General features: G+C 45.4%; 1 protein-coding gene across 1 annotated transcript in view; it reads left to right on the top strand.

Moving 5' to 3' along the window:
• TRRAP (transformation/transcription domain associated protein) overlaps nucleotides 1-19,413 on the top strand; it is a 190,027-nt gene that overhangs the window by 159,177 nt on the left and 11,437 nt on the right. The window contains 5 exon segments of the mRNA XM_072982772.2: nucleotides 10,864-11,089; nucleotides 12,462-12,679; nucleotides 18,705-18,769; nucleotides 18,771-18,869; nucleotides 18,871-18,891. Coding sequence (XP_072838873.2) covers nucleotides 10,864-11,089; nucleotides 12,462-12,679; nucleotides 18,705-18,769; nucleotides 18,771-18,869; nucleotides 18,871-18,891 — 629 coding nt within the window.

The raw sequence follows: 19,413 nt of genomic DNA, 5'->3' as shown, positions 1-19,413 counted from the left end.
TCCAGAAGCTCGGCTAATTTTCTTGGATGGAAAAGAATCTGGAAGGTTTCAAAGAATACTGTGTTTTAGAATGTGGACTCAGGGCTTACTCTTTGATTTCATTAGCCAGCTCGTTTATCAAATGTCCGTTTCATTTGCCAAAATCACCATCTGGCGCTCAAGCTCAGCCATGGCAGCAGCAGCCCAAGCCAAATGCTTACTGCCAAAAATGGAAATGCTGATCTAAAAAGTGTTGGGCAGGATCCAGTCGTACAGTTCCAGCGGATCCTGCTGCTTTAGCAAGAACCGATGGTCCCACTTTTCCCCCCGGGCGGTTTGACACGCGTCCTGTGAGAACCAGTTGTGGAAAGTTGAGACGCGCTTGCTGAGCTGGTTCCTGGCCTCCATGCGAGGGCATGGAAATCTTTGCTTCTCCTGGCAGGCAATTGTGAAATACGCCATTGGATCCTGGCCAGAATCAGCAGAGTGAGCCCTTTGAAATGAAAGGAAGCTGTGTTGTGCAACGACTTCAGTCTGAAGGTGGGCTGTGTTGTGGATATTAAAGAAATCGACCCGATTCAGACCGATTAGGATCAGATCTGGGTTGAGGCAGAATTGCCGGATTTGATTCCTGAGCAAAGCTAAGCCAGTCGGATCAATTTTTGTCTAGATTGCAATGGAAATCAGAAGGGTACAAATCTCCTTTTTTATCTTTTTTAATGCAAACTTTAAAGTTTCTGAGTCCAGAGATGCCTGAAGTTAGCTGTCTGAATTGAGATTCATTTGGAAGCCCCATACTGGCCTTCAGATTTCCTCAGGAGATCCCTGCACATCCCTAGTTCTCTTTCTTCCCCAGCTGGAAGAAGGCATCTAGATGCAGTGGTCCCCAACCTTGGCCCTCCAGATGTTCTTGGACTTCAACTCCTGGCCAGCAGAGGTGGTGGTGAAGGCTTCTGGGAGTTGTAGTCCAAGAACATCTGTAGGGCCAAAGTTGGACACCACTGTGTGTGTGTTTTGCATGTGTTGGCACCATATGCAAAATGGACTACATTTCATTTGTATGAACTTCGTACCTCATGTTCAAACGAACAGAACCAATACCTCTCAACTTCTGAGATAAAACCCGTTAAAGCAATGAAGATACTAAAAGGATTGTCTACTTTTGGGAAACTTTCCGGTATCTTTTTGTAGATTTGGAACATTTTTATTGTTCTGTTATGATTTAGGTCCAAGTAGTTTCAGGATTAAAATCCCTGTTTTAGTGAGTGAATGATGAGGTTGCTTCAATCTGTTAAACTTGGGCTTTGAATTAAAGAGGAAGAGTGGAAGGAAAGGATTGCATTTAAGTTGCTTAATATACTTGCCTTTTGGAGTCTTGGGATTTAATACATTTTTCAGAAAATAAGTGTTTGATTAATTTGCAGTAGCAATAGACTCTATGCTGCTGAATTAATGCCAAAGTTAATTACCATAGTGGTCTACAGCTGAGGAAGAATCCTTAATTTGTGTGGTCTTTTTGTCCTGACTGGGGTCCTATCCTTGCATGGTTTGGATCTCTGTGCACCTTTAAAAAAATTTAAAAAATCAGTGGCCGCAATTCTGAATTTATGTGCCTTCAGATCATATCTGACTTATAGTCACCCTAATGCATTGATGGTGAACCTTTTTGAGCCCAAGTGCCCAAACTGCTACACAAAATCAACTTATTTATTTCAAAGTGCCAATACTGTACTGTAATTAAAACCCAAATGCTGAGGTTTTTGTTTTTTTTAAAAAAACACACAACTGCTCCTGCATTGCAAGGGTTAAATGCTTGGTTTCCCCCCCCCCCCCCATAGGCAGTAATAAATACTTACTGGTCCTCCAGTCCCCCATTGGGCTAGACCGGTAATGGTTGCCATTGCACCCCTCCGCTGGACCATTGCACCAGCAGAGGGGAGTGCCGAAATCCGGGATTGGAGGATGCATAAGTATTTCTCTATGGCGACTTATGGCTCTGTGTGCCAGCTGTGGCACGCGTGCCATAGGTTCGCCATCCATGCCCTAATGGGATTTTTAAAGGTGTGTGAAATATTCAACGTGTGGTTTTAGCCAGAGAGTTTCCATAGCTGAGCAGGGATTTGAATCCATTACATCACGCTTGACTCTCATTTTGCTTACCGAAACTAGTGTCAAGTCAAGTGGTGGGAATAAATCTCAATGGGTGAATTGCTGCTAGTTAAAAGAATTCACGCTTGCATTGCTGGTCCCCCTGCCAAGTTGGTGCCCGGTGAGGAAAGGAAGCAACAACTCATTGATTAACGGCATTGTGCTGGTGTGGTTTATGTCATTTGATTTATACTGCCATTACGTAAATACAAGGATTCTGGCCAGAGGCAGTTTAAACTTTATCACTCACTGAAACTGACCCCCCACAATTTCTGAGTTTCTCAAGGCGTTTCCCCCCCCCTTACATACATTTCCGACTCTGTTTTTGATGTGCTTCGTCCTCCTCCTCCTCCTGAATATAAGACGTTGTCATGGTTATTCAGACTTGGGATGTAGCACATCTAAATAATGATGTTATATCCAAACTCCGTTTGTCAAGTCAGTAAACTCCTCTCCTTCCTGAATTTTTCCTACCCTGTTTTCCTGAAAATAAGACCTAACCTGAAAATAAGCCCTAGTATGATTTTTCAGGGTGCTTGTAATATAAGCCCTACCCCCCCCCCAAAATAAGCCCCAGTTAAGTGAAGCCCCACACTCCACCATTGGGCAGCAGCCAAAAGATGATGACATGATTTTACTTAAATGTAGATTGTTGTACATGAAAAAAATAAAACATCCCCTGAAAATAAGCCCTAATGCAATTTTTGGAGCAAAATTTAATATAAGACCCTGTCTTATTTTCGGGGAAACACTGTACAGTATTTATTTTACCTTCAGCTGTAGTGATCTGTACTTGGTTTCCCATTGCATGACGCAAGTATTCTGGTTTTCTGTGCTTGGTGTGTTTTATGCTTTCTTGGTTCTTCCTTGTTTGCTTTAAGACTTCTTTCTTCCCTCTGGAGACTTGTATTCCCACCTCAGCAGGTACAACTAAAGTACTGTACAGTGGTGCCCCGCTTAACGATTACCCCACTTGACGACAAATCCGTGATTGCAAAACTATGTTTTAATGGGCAAAATCCACTTTCCAACGATCCGTTCCCTGCTTCGGGAACCGATTCTTCGCATTACGACAATCAAAGCAGCTGATCGTCAGGTTTTCAAAATGGCTGTCGGCTGCTCAAAATGGCTCCCCACTGTTTTTAGGAGGCATTTTTTGCTGCACAGGCACCCGAAAATGGCCGCCCTGTGGAGGATCTTTGCTGGACAAGCAGGTATTTTGCCCATTGGAATGCACTGAACGCTTTTCAATGCATTTCAATGGGCTTTTTAATTTCGCTTGACGAGGATTTCACTCTACAGCGATTTCACTGGAATGGATTATCCTCGTCAAGCGAGGCACCACTGTAAAAGGAGATATTTTCTAAAATAGAGCAACTCATTGGGAAGACTTAATCTACTTTTATGTGTCCAAATTAAGTTTAACCTTGGTTCAGGCAGCCAGGCAGAGTTCTGTAGGTTGGCGGGAGATGTTCTAGGGAAGGAGTGAGGTGCAGAACGAGGGAGAGCTTGGCCTGTCATCTCTAAGTCTTCTTTTCTACGTTTGCATTCCCTGTTGCAACTAAAATGGGATAGAAAAGGACTTCAGAACATCCTGATTTCCGGGGGGGGGGTGTCTTAAAGAAAATTAGGACAATGTGGTGGGTTAGAGGGGCTGAGTTGCTTCTCTCACATGTGGCCAACTCATTAGGAGCATAATGAAGCCTCTTATTGTCTGTGCTGGCTTCCATCTCCAGAGGCCCCTACAGGTAACTGTGCAACCTCAGTAGGGAGGGAGGTACCCTATCTAACATCTCTGGGAAGTGTTAAAGGTAAAGGTTCCCCTTGACATTTTTAGTCCAGTCGTGTCCGACTCTAGGGGGCGCCACTCATCCCGTTTTCAAGCCGTAGAGCCAGTGCTTGTCCGAGGACACTTTCTGTTATCACGTGGCCAGCGTGACTGGGGAACACCATTTTACCTTCCCACCGAGGTGGTACCTATTTATCTACTCGCATTTGCATGCTTTCAAACTGCTAGGTTGGCAGGAGCTGGGACAAGCGACGGGAGCTCACTCCGTCGCGTGGATTCGATCTTACGACTGCTGGTCTTCTGACCCTGCAGCACAGAGGCTTCTGCGGTTTAGCCCGCAGCGCCACCACGTCCCCTCTTCTCAAAGCCTTCATCCTTTTGGATGGCACCTGCTCCTCTCCGATTTGGGCCCATGAGCAGATCCCCCTCCTCTTAACCAATCAAGGAAGAACAGCTGGCAGCGCAAACAAGAGGAGCAGGTGAGGTGTCCTCCTGCCTCAAGCAGTCAGAGGTTGCTTCCAAGGTTGGAAGGAGCAAGGCAGTTGGAGGTTGAAGGACTCCTAGACGGTTCTTTGTTACTAGTTGTGAAAACTGCTGGATTCTGGGAAATGTAGTCACATAACTTATGAGCATCAGATGTATCAAAGTGGTTTCCAACCTTAGATTCTAAGATGTTCTTGGACTTCAACTTCCAGGAATCCTGGCCAGCACAGCTAGTGGGGAAGGCTTCTGGGAGTTTTAGTCCAAGAACATCTGGAGACCCAGATAGTTCATATGAGCCTTCCTCAACCAGCCGTACCTTCCAATTCTGCGGAGGATGATGTTCATAGTCTCCTGCATCTGGAGATGCTTCCTATTGGAGAAGGTTGCCGTATATAGTTAGTGAACTTTCTAATCCATTTCATTCTTTCCTTTAATAACTGGCCACGGCTACTTCTGTGCAATAATGAAGTCTTAATCCAACTCTCTCTCCCTGCCCCACCACTCTTCCTGCAGAGGAAATTCACTAAGTCGGTTCTTTATATTAAAAAAAAAAATCATCCTCTTTTCCATTCTATAGCCCTTAAAGCAGTGCAGGCCATAAGAGTTGGTGTTTTTTTTTAAATTGGGATTGATATCAAAGAGATTTCCTTTCCTCCCTAATTAAGCTGTCTTAAAAGCAAGGAAGCCACACCATGCCATTCATATTGCTTGTAATTCTTGGCCTTTTCTAGAGTCTGGATTTACTCAGACCCGCTTTGTACGGGATCTCCTGTAATGCGAAGAAAGACAGCTAATTAATTGCACGCATTCTGTCATTCCCATCTGCTACTGAGAAGCCAAACACAAAGGGGGGAAAACCAGTCTAAAATAGATATTTTCAGCAACTGGAGATATCTCCTATGGTCAAATGAATGGCTTGAATCCGTGGTTATTTTTTTTAATTAACACTGCTGAATATTCTTGCTTAAATTATTTGCATATCATTAGTGAGAATACTGTACTTTCCATTTGGTGACTTCATTTCCCCGGAGCTTCAGAGAGCCCTTGGAGGCAAACGGTGGCCTGCCTTACACTTCTGTTCTGCTTCTCTTCTTTTCCCCATCCGAGTGATTTACTCCGATTGTTCACTAGGGGGTAGGCTTGGAATTATAATCGGATTTTTATAACCCTGTCGATGCGGTTGGTCTAAAAGGAGCCGGCCGCATGAAGATCCAATATGACCTGCCATGAGGGGCTGGCAGTCATTTTCAGTCTTGATCACAACTCTGGAAAAAAAAATTTAGTTTGGTGTGTGTGTGTTTTTAAAAATAATTTATTTTTAATTTTTTTACGACAAAATTATTACGAATTGTCCTTCTGGCTGGATAGTTCAGTGGTTTAGATATCTGGATTCAGAGCCAGGGTTTGGGAGTTTTGATTCCCCACTGGGAGAAAAGCCCGCCTGAGTAGCTTTGGGCCAGCTGCACCGTCCCAGGGATACCCCCAGAAAAAAGAGAGGGGGATGTAAACCACTTCTGCATACTCTGTACCTGGAAAACTGTTAAAAGAGTCACCATAGGTCAGAATTGACTTGATTGCAAGGATGGGGGATCCCTGGCTCAGCAATACTCTGAGCAAGAAGGACCTTGGAATCATCATAGAATCATCACAAGCTAAATATGAGCCAACAGGGTGATGTGGCATCAAAAAAGGCCAATGCTATTTTAGGCTGCATCAAGAGAAGTATAGTTTCCAAATCCCGCAAGATGCTGGTCCCCCTCTATTCAGCACTGGTTAGGCCTCACCTTGAGTGTTGTGTCCAGTTCTGGATGCCACACTTCAAGAAGGATGCTCACAAATTGAAACACGTTCAGAGGAGGGCAACAAGGATGATCAGGGGGCTGGAAAACAAGCCTTATGAGGAAAGACTGAAAGAACTGGGCATGTTTAGCCTTGAAGGAAGAAGACTGAGGGGGGGAGATAGGATAACACTTTTCAAATCCTTGAAAGGCTGTCCTACAGAGGAGGGGCAGGATCTGTTCTCGATCATTCCAGAGTGCCGGATATGCAACAGTGGACTCAAGTTACAGGAAGCCAAATGTCCAGAAAAGCTTCCTAACCATTAGAACGGTGTAACAGTGGAACCAATGACCTTGGGAAGTCGTGAGTGCTCCAACGCTGGAAGCCTTCAAGAGAAACTTAGACAACCACCTGGCAGATACCCTTTGATTTGTATTCCTGCCTTGAGCAGGGGGTTGGACTTGATAGCCTTGTAGGGCCCTTCCAACTACATTGTTCCGTGAGTCTGTAGCCCTGAAGCAGTGTTCCAGATGGCAGATGATGGCCATTTTTCTTAATAAATTCATTTAACCAAATGGGCACAACATCATCAATGTGGGCCCCGCATCTACCGATTCGGTTCAACACCTCCTTATCCTTCAGATGTCTGCTGGCTTTATGTTTTGCCTTTCTTCCCAAGAGTTCAAGGTGGTGTACATCATCATCCATCATCCCTGCTTTTATCCTCCTGACCCATGAGGAGGGCAGATAGTGACAGACCCAAAGGTCACCCCATCAGCTTTGTGGCCAAAGAGAGTTTGAACTTAAATCCTTCCGAGCCTCATCCAGCATTCTGATGGCTTTCCTGTTTCTCTGTGATCTTTGCTCTCAAGAGAGTTCCTGGAGGTCACGTGACTGGGATCCCGAAATCAGTGCAACCCATTGATTTCACCCCTTCCAATCCCTCTGGGCTGGATCTAGCCTGGATCTCTTTTGATGATGTCTAATAGACATTTTAAAGGTTCATTTGAAGATTCAAGTAGACACCTGTATATGAACAGCTGAGTCTCTGTGGAATATTTCTGTCTCCTTCCCCCCCATAAGTCATATCAAACGAATCCCCCTTGGATTTATAGGGAATGCAGAAATTGCTCTAACCTAACTTTTTGGGAAAGTGCTCAAAAGACGGCGAGGGACGTTTTGAATGGGGGATGGAGCGTTTTTTCACTCAAATGGCTGGGAATGTGTTTGAGCACAGTGGAACCTTAAATAAAAATCTTAATGTTTTGAAGACTCCAGTACACTTTGAAATGGTTGCTTACAGAGATTGCTTGTAAATTATTTTTATATGTCACCGTTTGGCATGTAGAAGTTGGTGTTTTATTGAGGAAAGGACAGTATAAGGATTGTAGGTTTCAGAACATTCTCTCTTGAGGATTTCAGCCAATCCATTCCATCTGTCCTCCAGTTCTGGTTTTCCCCACTCTTCTCCTTTCACAATTAACTTATATACAGAATACATCATGCGAAAGGCAGGACTGGAGGAATCCCAAGCCGGAATTAAAATTGCCGGAATAAATATCAACAACCTCAGATATGCAGATGATGCCACTCTGATGGCAGAAAGTGAGGGGGAATTAAAGAACCTCTTAATGAGAGTGAAAGAGGAGAGTGGAAAAAATGGTCTGAAACTCAACATCAGAAAAACTAAGATAATGGCCACTGGTCCAATCACCTCCTGGCAAACAGAAGGGGAAGATATGGAGGCAGTGACAGAGTTTACCTTCTTGCGCTCCATGATCACTGCAGATGGTGACAGCAGCCGTGAAATTTAAAAATGCCTGCTTCATGAGAAGAAAGCGATGACAAACCTTGAGAGCATCTTAAAAAGCAGAGACATCACCTTGCAAACAAAGGTCCGTATAGTCAAAGCTATGGTTTTTCCAGAAGCGATGTATGGAAGTGAGAGCTGGACCATAAAGAAGGCGGACCGCCGAAGAATTGATGCTTTTGAACTGTGGTGCTGGAGGAGTCTTTTGAGAGTCCCCTGGACTGCAAAGAAAACAAATCTATCCATTTTGAAAGAAATCAGCCCTGAGTGCTCACTGGAAGTACAGATCCTGAAGCTGTGGCTCCAATACTTTGGCCATCTCATGAGAAGAGAAGATTCCCTGGAAAAGACCCTGATGTTGGGAAAGTGTGAAGGCAAGAGGAGAAAGGGACGACAGAGGACGAGATGGATGGACAGTGTCATCGAAGTGACCAACATGAATTTGACCCAACTCCGGGAGGCAGTGGAAGACAGGAGGACCTGGCTTGCTCTGGTCCATGGGGTCACGAAGAGTCGGACACAGCTCAATGACTAAACAACAATTCCTTCCAAAACAGTCAGTTGGCTTTCTTTCCACCCTGCCTCCTCATTTAGCAATTGGATCTTTTTCAGAGGCCATCTCCCTCTTAAAGGTCTTCCTCTGAAGCAGTGATACCCAACCTTTGGTCTTCATCTCCCAGAAATCCTGGCCAGCAGAGGTGGTGGTGAAGGATTCTGGGAGTTGTAGTCTAAGAACACCTGGAGGCCCAAGGTTGGGGACCATTGCTCTAAAGGGTTATTGCCTGAAATCCTGTGGCTTAGCCTCATTGAGATTTGCTCCGTCAACGCCTAAGTTCCATTGATTCAAATGGGCCAACTCTAGTTACAACTGGCCTCGGTGTAGTGAATCACAGCAAGAGTAAGCTCATTTGAGTCAATGGACTCACCAAGTCCTAAGTGATGGAATGGGCCATCTTTAGTGCAACTTATCAGCCTTCGTACAAGCCAAACACTGCATCAAAAAGGTGCAATATATGTGAAGTACCTGGGGAATTGGGGAAAGGGCATACATCTCTACTTGATCCCGGGTCTGCTTTCATGTGTAAGAATTTTTTTTCAATTAGTTTTCATTTGGAACTGCAGCTGCTCTCCATGGATAGCTGCCCAGATCACATTTGGGTCCTACCTGAGAGTTGTGGGATGATCCAAATCCAGCTTCATTTTTACCTCAGGCCAGTGGGAGATACGCAGGATTGTACTGATGCCAGGCTTCACAGAGTCAAAACCTTTCTGAGTAATGGTTTTATTCAGAAAGTTTTTGACTCTGTGAGGCTTCCATGTTCACACACACAACACATACACACCAAGATCAGCTGCCATTTTAAAAATGGCTTGGAGAGACATGGGTTTTCCCAGGAACAGAGTTTAATGCAATATCCTCTTGTGCTACAAAGTATTTGAAGGCAGTTTGGTCTTGAATGGACAATTAAGAGCCATTCACTTTACAAAAGACCTGCTCCTGGACCAGTCTGGATTACTGCACTTTTTGGACTCTCCTTGTGGAAGGGGCTGGCTAAAAGAACTGTCATCATGAGCACCGATAATTATAAATTTACCACTAAGCCACTGATGAAGCAGTTATCAGAATTTATTACCTTAGTGTGGGATGAGAAGCTCATAATATTATTACCGTATTTTTCACACCATAAGATGCACTTTTTCCCCACAAAACGGGGGTGGAAAGTCTGTGCCTCTTATGGAGCGAAGAAAACAGATTATATTTTCCTGTTTTCTTCTTCTGAAAAATTGGTGCGTCTTATGGAAAGGTGCGTCTTATGGAGTGAAAAATACGGTATTTTTCAAAAAAAAAAATCAGGTGCAAGCATTGCCTGATAAGAAAATAGTGCCCACATGATGTTGGAATAAATGATGAAACAAGCAGATTTAATGCTTAATCTCTGCCGTTTTAGTTCTGTGTAAATGGGAACAGATCATTTTTAATCACCTTTAGCCAACAAGGCTCATCTGTTTTATACATGGCTTGGCTTGGTAATGTTTGTGTTAGGTTGAAATCAAATAGCTATAATAATTTTAAATTACCCAATAATCGTTTTCCCAGATTCCCTTCATGTTACTGTTGTTGCAGCTCCTCCTTTTTAAATTTTAGCTGGACAGGGAGGAATGCAGTTTGATATATCTAACCATGCAGGATGTTGACATCAAACATAGTTTATTATCATGTTATTTTAAATGTTTTTACACTGTCTTCCTCCTTAAAAGACAATCTTTAAAGCTAAAAACGGTAAGTATGCAAATAGTTAAAAAAAAGAGATAAAACAAACAATGCCCCTCAAAAGCAGTAAAAATAAAAGCAACACCGAAAACACATTCAAAGCAGGAAGGTACAACCCTCCCTTTGAGGACCCCATGCAGGCAGACGGTCATTCGGGGAAAGCTTGCCTGAAGAGAAAGGTCTTGCCTGCTTGTGGAAGGACAGCCAAGAGGGGGCCAGCTGGGCCTCTTGTGGGAGGGAGTTCCAAAGTCTGGGAGCAGCCACAGAGAAGGCCCTCTCCCGCCCCCCCCAACCCATCAGTGAAAGGGTGGGGCCTAGAGAAATGTCTCTCCTGATGATCTTAACACTCAAGCAGGCTCACAAAGGGTGACACAATCCTTGAGGTAACTTGGACCCAAGCCATCTAGGGCTTTATAGGTTAGAATCAGCACTCTGAATTGTGCCCAGAAATGGATTGGCAGCCGGTGGACCTTAGTTACGCTTAACTTTTTTCACCACAACGATTTGGGTAGCTGCATAATTCCTGTTTTTCACCAGCAGTGTTTCTGTTATTTTATTATTACTGTTTTTTTTTAAAAAAACACGTATTCCTTCAATCGTTAGATTTTGACTTCAGCGTGCCAGGCTCCATGAAGCTTCACAATCTGATCTCGAAGCTGAAGAAATGGATCAAAATCCTCGAGGCGAAGACCAAACAGCTTCCCAAGTTCTTCCTCATCGAGGAAAAATGCCGCTTTCTGAGCAACTTCTCTGCCCAAACAGCTGAAGTCGAAATTCCTGGGGAATTCCTGATGCCAAAACCGACGCATTATTACATCAAGATTGCAAGGTAAAGTAGAGTTTGTGGAAAGGTAGCCATCCTTCGGATGTTCTCTGTGGTGGAGTAGTTCTAGTTACAACTAGTTACAGGTGCCGAGTGAGACTAAATCCAGTTGCTAGTCCATTGCAGTAGACTAGATGTGGGCTCTTTGTATTCGTATTCCTGGGGATATGGATACGAATCATGACACCACACTCCCTCTCCCCCCCCCCTCCAGAACCAGCCGGTCCACTCACTAGTGCTCAGGTTCTTCGTTGTCATCATCACATCACTCTGGGAAGGAGCCCGACCGGCACTTCCCCGCCTCCCTGAGTAGCCGACCATTCTGGCAAGGAGGCAGGACAGGAAGTCTCCCCGGGTGGTTGGCTGTGTGGGGAGTCAAGGAAACAGAAGAAACCCTTGGGATATGTTCTTGGAGGCTGCTTTATAAAGTTCTGTCTTTAGTGGTTTCCTAAAAATCACCAGGGATGGCTTCTCCGGCACGTCAGGTAGAAGCTTATTCCACAGAGGAGGGGCCACCACTGAGAAGGCCTGCTTTCTCATCTTTGGTCTAAAATATCCCTTTGTGATTTTTTGGGTCTTGTTGAGCACATGGCTGTCCACAGGCATTTGTCTGTTACTTCATTTATTTTCTCCGCCTCCTCATTAACATCAACCCTCTGAGGGAGGTCAAGCTGAGATGGAGGTTACTGACCCCACTTTACCCTGTGAGTTTTTTCGAGGGTTTAAATCCAGTTTTCCTGAGTCAACACTCTTGCTGCTGCATACGATGGCTCTCAGTTTTGAGGACGGCAGGTTTTAAAGAATGTCATTAAATCCATTTAAACAAGGATGTGCCTCCACTTGATTCCCTCACCTTTTAAGGTATACTAAGATTGGCTCTTTGGAGTTCCAAAAAGCTTCAAATTCCAAAGTTCTTCAGCTTTGTGCTTACACACCCATGAGACACCCTCATGTGGGTTCATTGCGAGCAGGACAAAAATTGGAACCCGTTCTACACCATTTTCTGTGTTCCACGCCGTTTTTGTGTTCAAAACCAAGGAACTTTTGTTGTTCAATTTGAAGAAGACCAAAGAGAGAGTGATACACACACACCTGTGGAAGCTTTTCATACTGAATCTTGGCTGAGCAGCATAACAGAAGGGGGGGAAAATAGCTGCTTAAAAGGTTGCGTCGTTATGAAAATTCATAATGGGAGTGTTGGTCTGAGCAGCAGCGCGGTCACTAATATGCTTCCCTTTGTTAGCGTTAAGTACGGCATTTCAATCCCCCTTTTTAAAAAAATTAGCTTTCATCTTTGAGGAGAGAAATGAAACTTTAAGCTTTGAAAAGTCAGGTGTATTTATCTCTCTCTCTCTCTCTCTCTCTCTCTTCTTAATAGATTTATGCCCAGAGTGGAGATAGTACAAAAGCATAACACTGCTGCCAGAAGACTCTATATCCGAGGCCATAATGGGAAGATTTACCCGTATCTCGTCATGAACGATGCTTGCCTGACCGAGTCCCGCCGAGAAGAGCGTGTTTTACAGCTCCTTCGCCTCCTGAACCCCTGTTTGGAGAAGAGGAAGGAAACCACCAAGAGACATCTGTTTTTCACAGGTGAGTGCGCCAATAGCGGGCGGCACGTGGAGCGACACTGCATCGATGTATCCGTTTAATGCTGTCCGGAGCGCTGTGAGTCATTTCTCAGGAATTCCGTGATTTCTCTTTAGGTGGAAGTTCTTGGAATACTCTGCAGTCTTTGGAGAAGGGGGCTAGGCAGCTCTAGCTGAGAAATTGCTAGGATTCCTTATAATTGAGCCACACCTTTTAAAAGAACATCAGACTGCTGTAACGGATTGTTTTAACGTGCTGTAAGTGGGGCTGCTTTTGTCCGGAAACTTCAGCAGATCCAAAACGCCGCAGCCAGTATTTTTCCGTGTATAAGACGACCCGATGTAGAAGACAAACTCCACTTTTTCAACCCCAAATAAGAAAAGGGGGGGGGTTGTCTACTTCATTCCTACTATAAGCAAAGCAGCGATGAAAGGGCTGCACCATCAAAGGGCAGCGGTCCTACAGCCCTTTGATCCCTCCCCCTTACTTCCGTGTATAAGATGACCCTCAATTTTTACTCTATTTTAGGAAAAAGTATCATACAGTGGTGCCTCGCTTAATGATTACCTCATTAAATGATGAAACCGCTTGACGATGAAGGTTTTGGGATTGCTTTTGTGATCGCAAAACGATGTTTTAATGGTAAAAATTCGCTTAACGATGATCGGTTCCGCTTCGGGAACCGATTTTTCGCTAAATGATTATTTTGAAACAGCTGATCAGCGGCTCTAAAATGGCCACCCACTGTGCAAAATGGCTCCCCGCTGTGTTTTCATGATGGATTCCTCGCTTTACAGGCACTCAAAATGGCTGCCCTGTGGAGGATCTTCACTGGATGCTGAGGTATTTAGCGCACTGGAACGCATTGAACCAGTTTCAGTGCATTTCAATGGGCTTTTTCGTTTTGCTTGACAAGGATTTCGCTTAACAGCGATTTCGAGGGAACAAATTATCCTCGTCAAGCAAGGCACCACTGTGCACGGAAAAATACGGCAACTGGAGCTAGTTACAGGGAGCACATGAACACACACACACCACCCCTTATAACAGCTCTGTTGGTTGTTGGTCTGTTTCTGGGACCCGGTCGGAGTGCTGGTTTTGACTTACAAAGCCCTGCATCGCTTGGATCCAAGCTCCACGAAAGCATGCATCTCCCTTTCTGAGCCCACTCGGCTTTTGAAATCCTCAAAGAAAGCCTTTCTCTTGGTCCTACCACTGTCGCGGGTGGCATTTGGGCAAAGGTGGATACCAAGCGATGATTTTTTAAAAAATGATTAATTTTTTTTTAAAAAAATCTATTTTTAAAATTTAAATTGTTAGAAAATCATTTTTAAAAAAGTTCCAACCCACAGCTTTTAAACCGATTGGATTTAAATCATATTCGTTCCAGCTTGGCGAGGAGACAAGGGACGGCCTTCTCTGTTGCTGCTACCAAGCTGAGGACCTCAGTATATTTGCGAAGGCTTTCACGGCCGGGATCTAATGGTTGTTCTGGGTTTTTCGGGCTCTTTGGCCGTGTTCTGAAGGTTGTTCTTCCTGACATTTCACCAGTCTCTGTGGCCGGCATCTTCAGAAAGCACAGGTTGCTGTCCTCTGAAGATGCCGGCCACAGAGACTGGCGAAACGTCAGGAAGAACAACCTTCAGAACATGGCCAAAGAGCCCGAAAAACCCAGAACAACCATTGAGAACCTCAGGTTGGCCTGCTTTTCCCGAGTCCTTCCGCAGGCAAGGAAAGGGTTTTTCCCTCCAAGTTGGCTTTATCCCCCGTGACCGGCTGCCTCCGAGCTCGGGTCCCTCTCTGTTCGGCTTTGGGCGGACCGTCCCTGGCATACTATCGTCGTCCCCAATGTTTCAAGAAGTCTAATTAAAACCTGGGATGAGTCCAAACGAGGGTGACCAAAAGGGGACAGGATCCGGAACCAAAGCCCCAAGAAGTAGTTCTGCAGATTTTGTTGGAATTGTTGGCAACTTTCAGGCACTGGCTTTGAGAGGTGGAAGGGACCTCTCTGGGCTGGGATGAGCATCAGTCAATCCAGTATTTGTTGCTCCGTTTCTGCCCCAGATTTCGAAGAGAGCCACACCTCTCAAGAATGCTTTTCCTGCATTTTTTTTCAGTTAGCCAGTGTGTGGAGACTTAGATCCATGTAGTCAGTCCAGCAACCCATGTTGCTGATTGTGAAGCTGGTTAACCAGTTCAGCTGTTTTCACATAAGGAGTTAATTTTTTATTCATTCCGAATACTGTTTGTTTTAATCTATGGAAAACTTTGAGGAAATGGAACATTTTATTCTTTTCTCCTACCAGTGCTTCTGAGTGAATTATGGAAACCGTAAGCGCCAGTTGAGAAAAACTAAGGAATAAGGGGGTGGTCTACTCTGGGGAAACTTGACACTACAGTGGTGCCTTGCTTGATGACGTTAATTCGTTCCAGCAAAATCACTGTAGAGTGAAAATGTCGTCAAGCGAAAAAAAATTGAAATGCATTGAAAACCGTTCAATGCGTTCCAGTGGGCTGAATACCTGCTCATCCAGCAAGGATCCTCCATACATTTTCGGGTGCCTGTTATGCGAAAAATGCCTCCTAAAAACAGCGGGAAGCCATTTTCAGCAGCCGGCGGACATTTTGAAAACCCAACAATCAGCTGTTTTGATCGTCATAATGCGAAGAATTGGTTCCTGAAGCAGGGAACCGATCGTCGCAAAGCAAAAAAACCCCATTAAAACATCGTTTTGCGATCGCAATTGCAATCGCAAAAACATTGTTGTGAAGTGGATTCATCGTTATACGGGGTAATCGTTAAGCGGGGCACGACTGTCATTCCACTCTGTAGGTCCATTGGCACCTGCTCATCTTTGGAAGGTGTCAGAGTCTCCTTTGTTGGAGATGTTGACCGGTTTGCTGTTAAGAATGCTGTTCTCTTAAGGATGTTGTTCTGTAGACAACTAATTCCACAAATGAGTGGTTACACCAGCAGTTGGAAGGATTTTATTTGCAGGGCCTTAAGAAGCTGCAGGGCAGATGTTGCAAGTGCATTAACTTCCTGGCGGAATAGGTAGAATAGTCTGGCAGTTACAGCTTCCTAGCTCATTTTTTTTCTGGGAAAGGCTCAATACTTATCAGCACCCCCTTGTAAAGCTGAGTTAAAAGCAGCCCAGCAGAACGTCGGCAATCCCGAAATGACTTTGCTGTTGAAGGTCTCTTCCGCACTGTTGGCTAGGCCTTTTCGCTCTAGCTGCTGCTCTTCTTCCTAGCCTCCTATAATTTTGAGCCAGCATTGGGCTGCATTTTTCCCCTTCTTCTTCCCATATTTGGAATGAGAAACTGTGTTTCATGGCTTAATCGGATCAAGCAGGCATGTCAGCAGTCGGTGGATTCTTATCTGAACAAAAATTATGCTTGTCTCTTACATAAAAGGGAACGAAGGGGCCATGGGTTTCCGGGTTTCCAGATGGCACGGCGTAGCAGCGGGTGGGTGGGGGGGGGGACATACACACTCAGTGGTCTGTCTTCCTTCCTTTAAGGGCTGTGCAATTCCTCACTCAGAAATGCCTTTGCGAGCACTGGTGTCTCGTAAAAAAAAACAAGCCGTGCTTTCTGGCGAGTTCTCGTTCACAACATAGCTCTCGAAGGTGCTGAGAGAGGTGGAGAGTGGCACTCAATGCACTTCACTCAATCATCATCACAGCCCTGGGAGAACTGATATCTGCATGCTAATTTAGCAGCCACCACATTGTTTTGCTTACAGGGATTAATCTCTCAACGCCTCTTCCTTTCAGTTGTTGACCAAATGACATAGTTAGCAAGCCTGTTGTTTGAAAGAAACCTTTGGAAAATTACCTTCCTTTTTTTTTCTCTATTGTCAATGAGATTCTTGAGCTATGATCTAAAACAGGATTTTCTGTTTTTAGATCTCTGTAGCTCCATGAGGAAGCACATGCTTTTCATAGGGACCCTCCCTCATTTGGTTGACCTTAAAGGTAAAGGTTCCCCTTGACAATTTTTGTCCAGTCGTGTCCGATTCTAGGAGGCGGTTCTCATCCCCGTTTCCAAGCCATAGAGCCAGCGTTTGTCCGAAGACAATCTTCCGTGGTCCCATGGCCAGTGCGACTTAGACACGGAACGCTGTTACCTTCCCATCGAGGTGGTCCCTATTTATCTACTCACATTTGCATGCTTTCGAACCGCTAGGCTGGCGGGAGCTGGGACAAGTGATGGGAGCTCACTCCGTCACGTGGATTCGATCTTACAGCCGAAGATCTACAGACCTTACAGCACAGAGGCTTCTGCGGTTTAACCCGCAGCGCCACCACGTCCCACTTGATTGACCTTAAAGAAACTGAAATAGTTCAAGGTTTTTGTACACCGTAGTTTAGTCATCTAGTCGAAATAGAGATGGCAGCCAAGAAGGCAGAAGAAGGATAGGACAGCAATGAAGGAATTCGAAAATATCCATCAGGTGTAAGGATGTGTCACTAGAGACCAAGATCATCCACAGTCTTGTATGTCTGATCTCCATGTATGGGTGTGAAAGCTGGACAATGAAGAAAGCTGAAAAAAAAGGAATTTGTTTGAAATGTGGTGCTGGAGGAGAGCAATGTAGATACCCAGGAGTAGATCAAACCAAACCTGAACTATCTCTGTAGGCAAAAACATTGAGGCTGTCCTCCTTTGGGCACATCATGAGAAGGCAGGATTCTCTGGAAAAGACAATAATGGTGGGAAAGATGGAAGGCAGCAGGAAAAGAGGATGACTTAGCACAAGATGGGCTGACTCCCTAAAGGAAGCCACAGGCTTGACTTTACAAGAGCTAAGCAGGGCCATTGTGGACAGGTTATTTTGGAGACGGCTCATGCACAGGGATGCCATAAGTCAGACTTGACTTGATGTCATGTGATTTGTAAATTCAGTTGCCAGAAAAGCCATGAAGCTCTGGTGAACTCTTTGAGTGTCGATAATGAATGAGTACATTCACAGATGATGGCAAGCCGTGGTGTGGTCTGTTGAACCTTTGTTGGGTGATAAGTTGAAACCCACTTCTCTCTACAAGCCATGTTTCAGTAACTAGAAACAAGTCACCATCGGAACCTTGCTTTTGGATGTAGGTGTTTGGATTTTGGCTTGTTCAAACCATGAGTTGTCGTGACATCTGAAGCTGCAACTTTGGCTTGTCACAGGCCTGTTTCCCCAGCTTTTCACCTTGAAGAAAGAGAAGAACAAAACCAGACCAAGGGAAGATGCTCTGGCGGCTGTGTGGTTGAAAACATCTGGAGGCCCAAAGTTCCTTAGTCTTGGTCTAAAATTGCCTAATTGCAGAGTGACATGAAAAGCTCTGAATATTCTCTGTGTTTCTCTAAATCTCACCTACCTTCCCATCCCATCTTGGTTGCAATGTTATATATTTTTTCCTTCCTGTATGGAAATTCATGTGCATTTTCCATAATTTACGTCCTTCTCATCATGTATGCAGTACGTATGCATGCATGCATGCATTCATTCATTCATTCATTCATTCATTCATTCATTCATTCATTCATTCATTCATTCATTCATTCATTTTTGCACATTCCCCCTCTGGACTAAAGCCTTTTTGCCTAAGTTTTTGCTCACCTTCCCTTTTAGCCCTTCCAAGCCTGACCAAGTGTTCACAGATCTTGGGAGGGAAGGTTGATCCCACTGTCAAGAGTCCAGATCCAAGGGACCAGGAGGTCTTGGCATGACAGAAGACAGTAGGCAAGCCATAGCCAAGGATGTAGGAAGAACCCTATGGCAATGGCTCCCAGATGTTCATGGACTAAAACTCCCAGAAGCCTTCACCACCAGCTGTACGGGCCAGGATTTCTGGGAGTCGTAGTCCAAGAACACCTGGGGACCCAAGATTGGGAACCATTGGCCTATGGATACCTGTGAAGGCTTGATTGCTAGAGAGATGTCCTAGGAAAGGAGGAAATATATTTGGGGCTTGTCAGCTGTGTTTCTTCAGACATTGTATTCAACCGCTCTTTCTCTCCCTCCTCCCGTCCCCAGTACCCCGAGTGGTGGCCGTCTCTCCGCAGATGCGCCTGGTGGAAGACAACCCCTCCTCTCTCTCCCCTCGTGGAGATCTACAAGCAGCGCTGCACCAAGAAGGGCATTGAGCACGACAGCCCGATTTCACGCTACTACGACCGACTGGCGACTGTCCAGGCGCGAGGGGACCCAGGCCAGCCACCAGGTGCTGGATCTGTGACGAACGCATTTGGAGGCGCTCTCTCTCTCTCTCTTTTTCTTTCCTTCCCTCTCTCTTTCCCCCTCTTTCCCTCACTCCCCTCCCTCCCTCCCTCCCTCCCTCTCTCTTCCCACTCTCTCTCTCTCTCCCTCTTCCCTCTCCCTCTCTCCTCTTTCCTCCACCTCTCCCCCTCACCCTCTCTTCCCACCCTCTTCACTCACCTCTCCTCCCTCCCTCACCTCCTCACTCTCTCTCCCTCACTCCCTCTCTCCCTCCCTCCCTCCCCCTCTCCCTCACTCCCTCCCTCCCTCATTCCCTCCTCTCCCTCCTCCTCCCTCCCTCCTCCCTTCCCTCTCTCTCTCTCTCTCCCCTCCCTCCTCTCCCTCCCCCTCCCTCTCTCTCCCTCCCTCCCTCCCCACCTCTCCTCCCTCCCTCTCTCTTCCCTCACTCTCTCTCCCTCCCTCCTCTCTCTTCCCCTCATTCCTCTCCCACCTCTCTCTCCCTCTCTCCCTCCCTCTCTCTTCCCCC

Source organism: Pogona vitticeps, chromosome 13 (genome assembly GCF_051106095.1).
Source record: "Pogona vitticeps strain Pit_001003342236 chromosome 13, PviZW2.1, whole genome shotgun sequence".
NCBI classification, from domain to species: Eukaryota; Metazoa; Chordata; class Lepidosauria; order Squamata; family Agamidae; genus Pogona; species Pogona vitticeps.
This window is presented reverse-complemented; position numbering and strand designations above follow the sequence as displayed.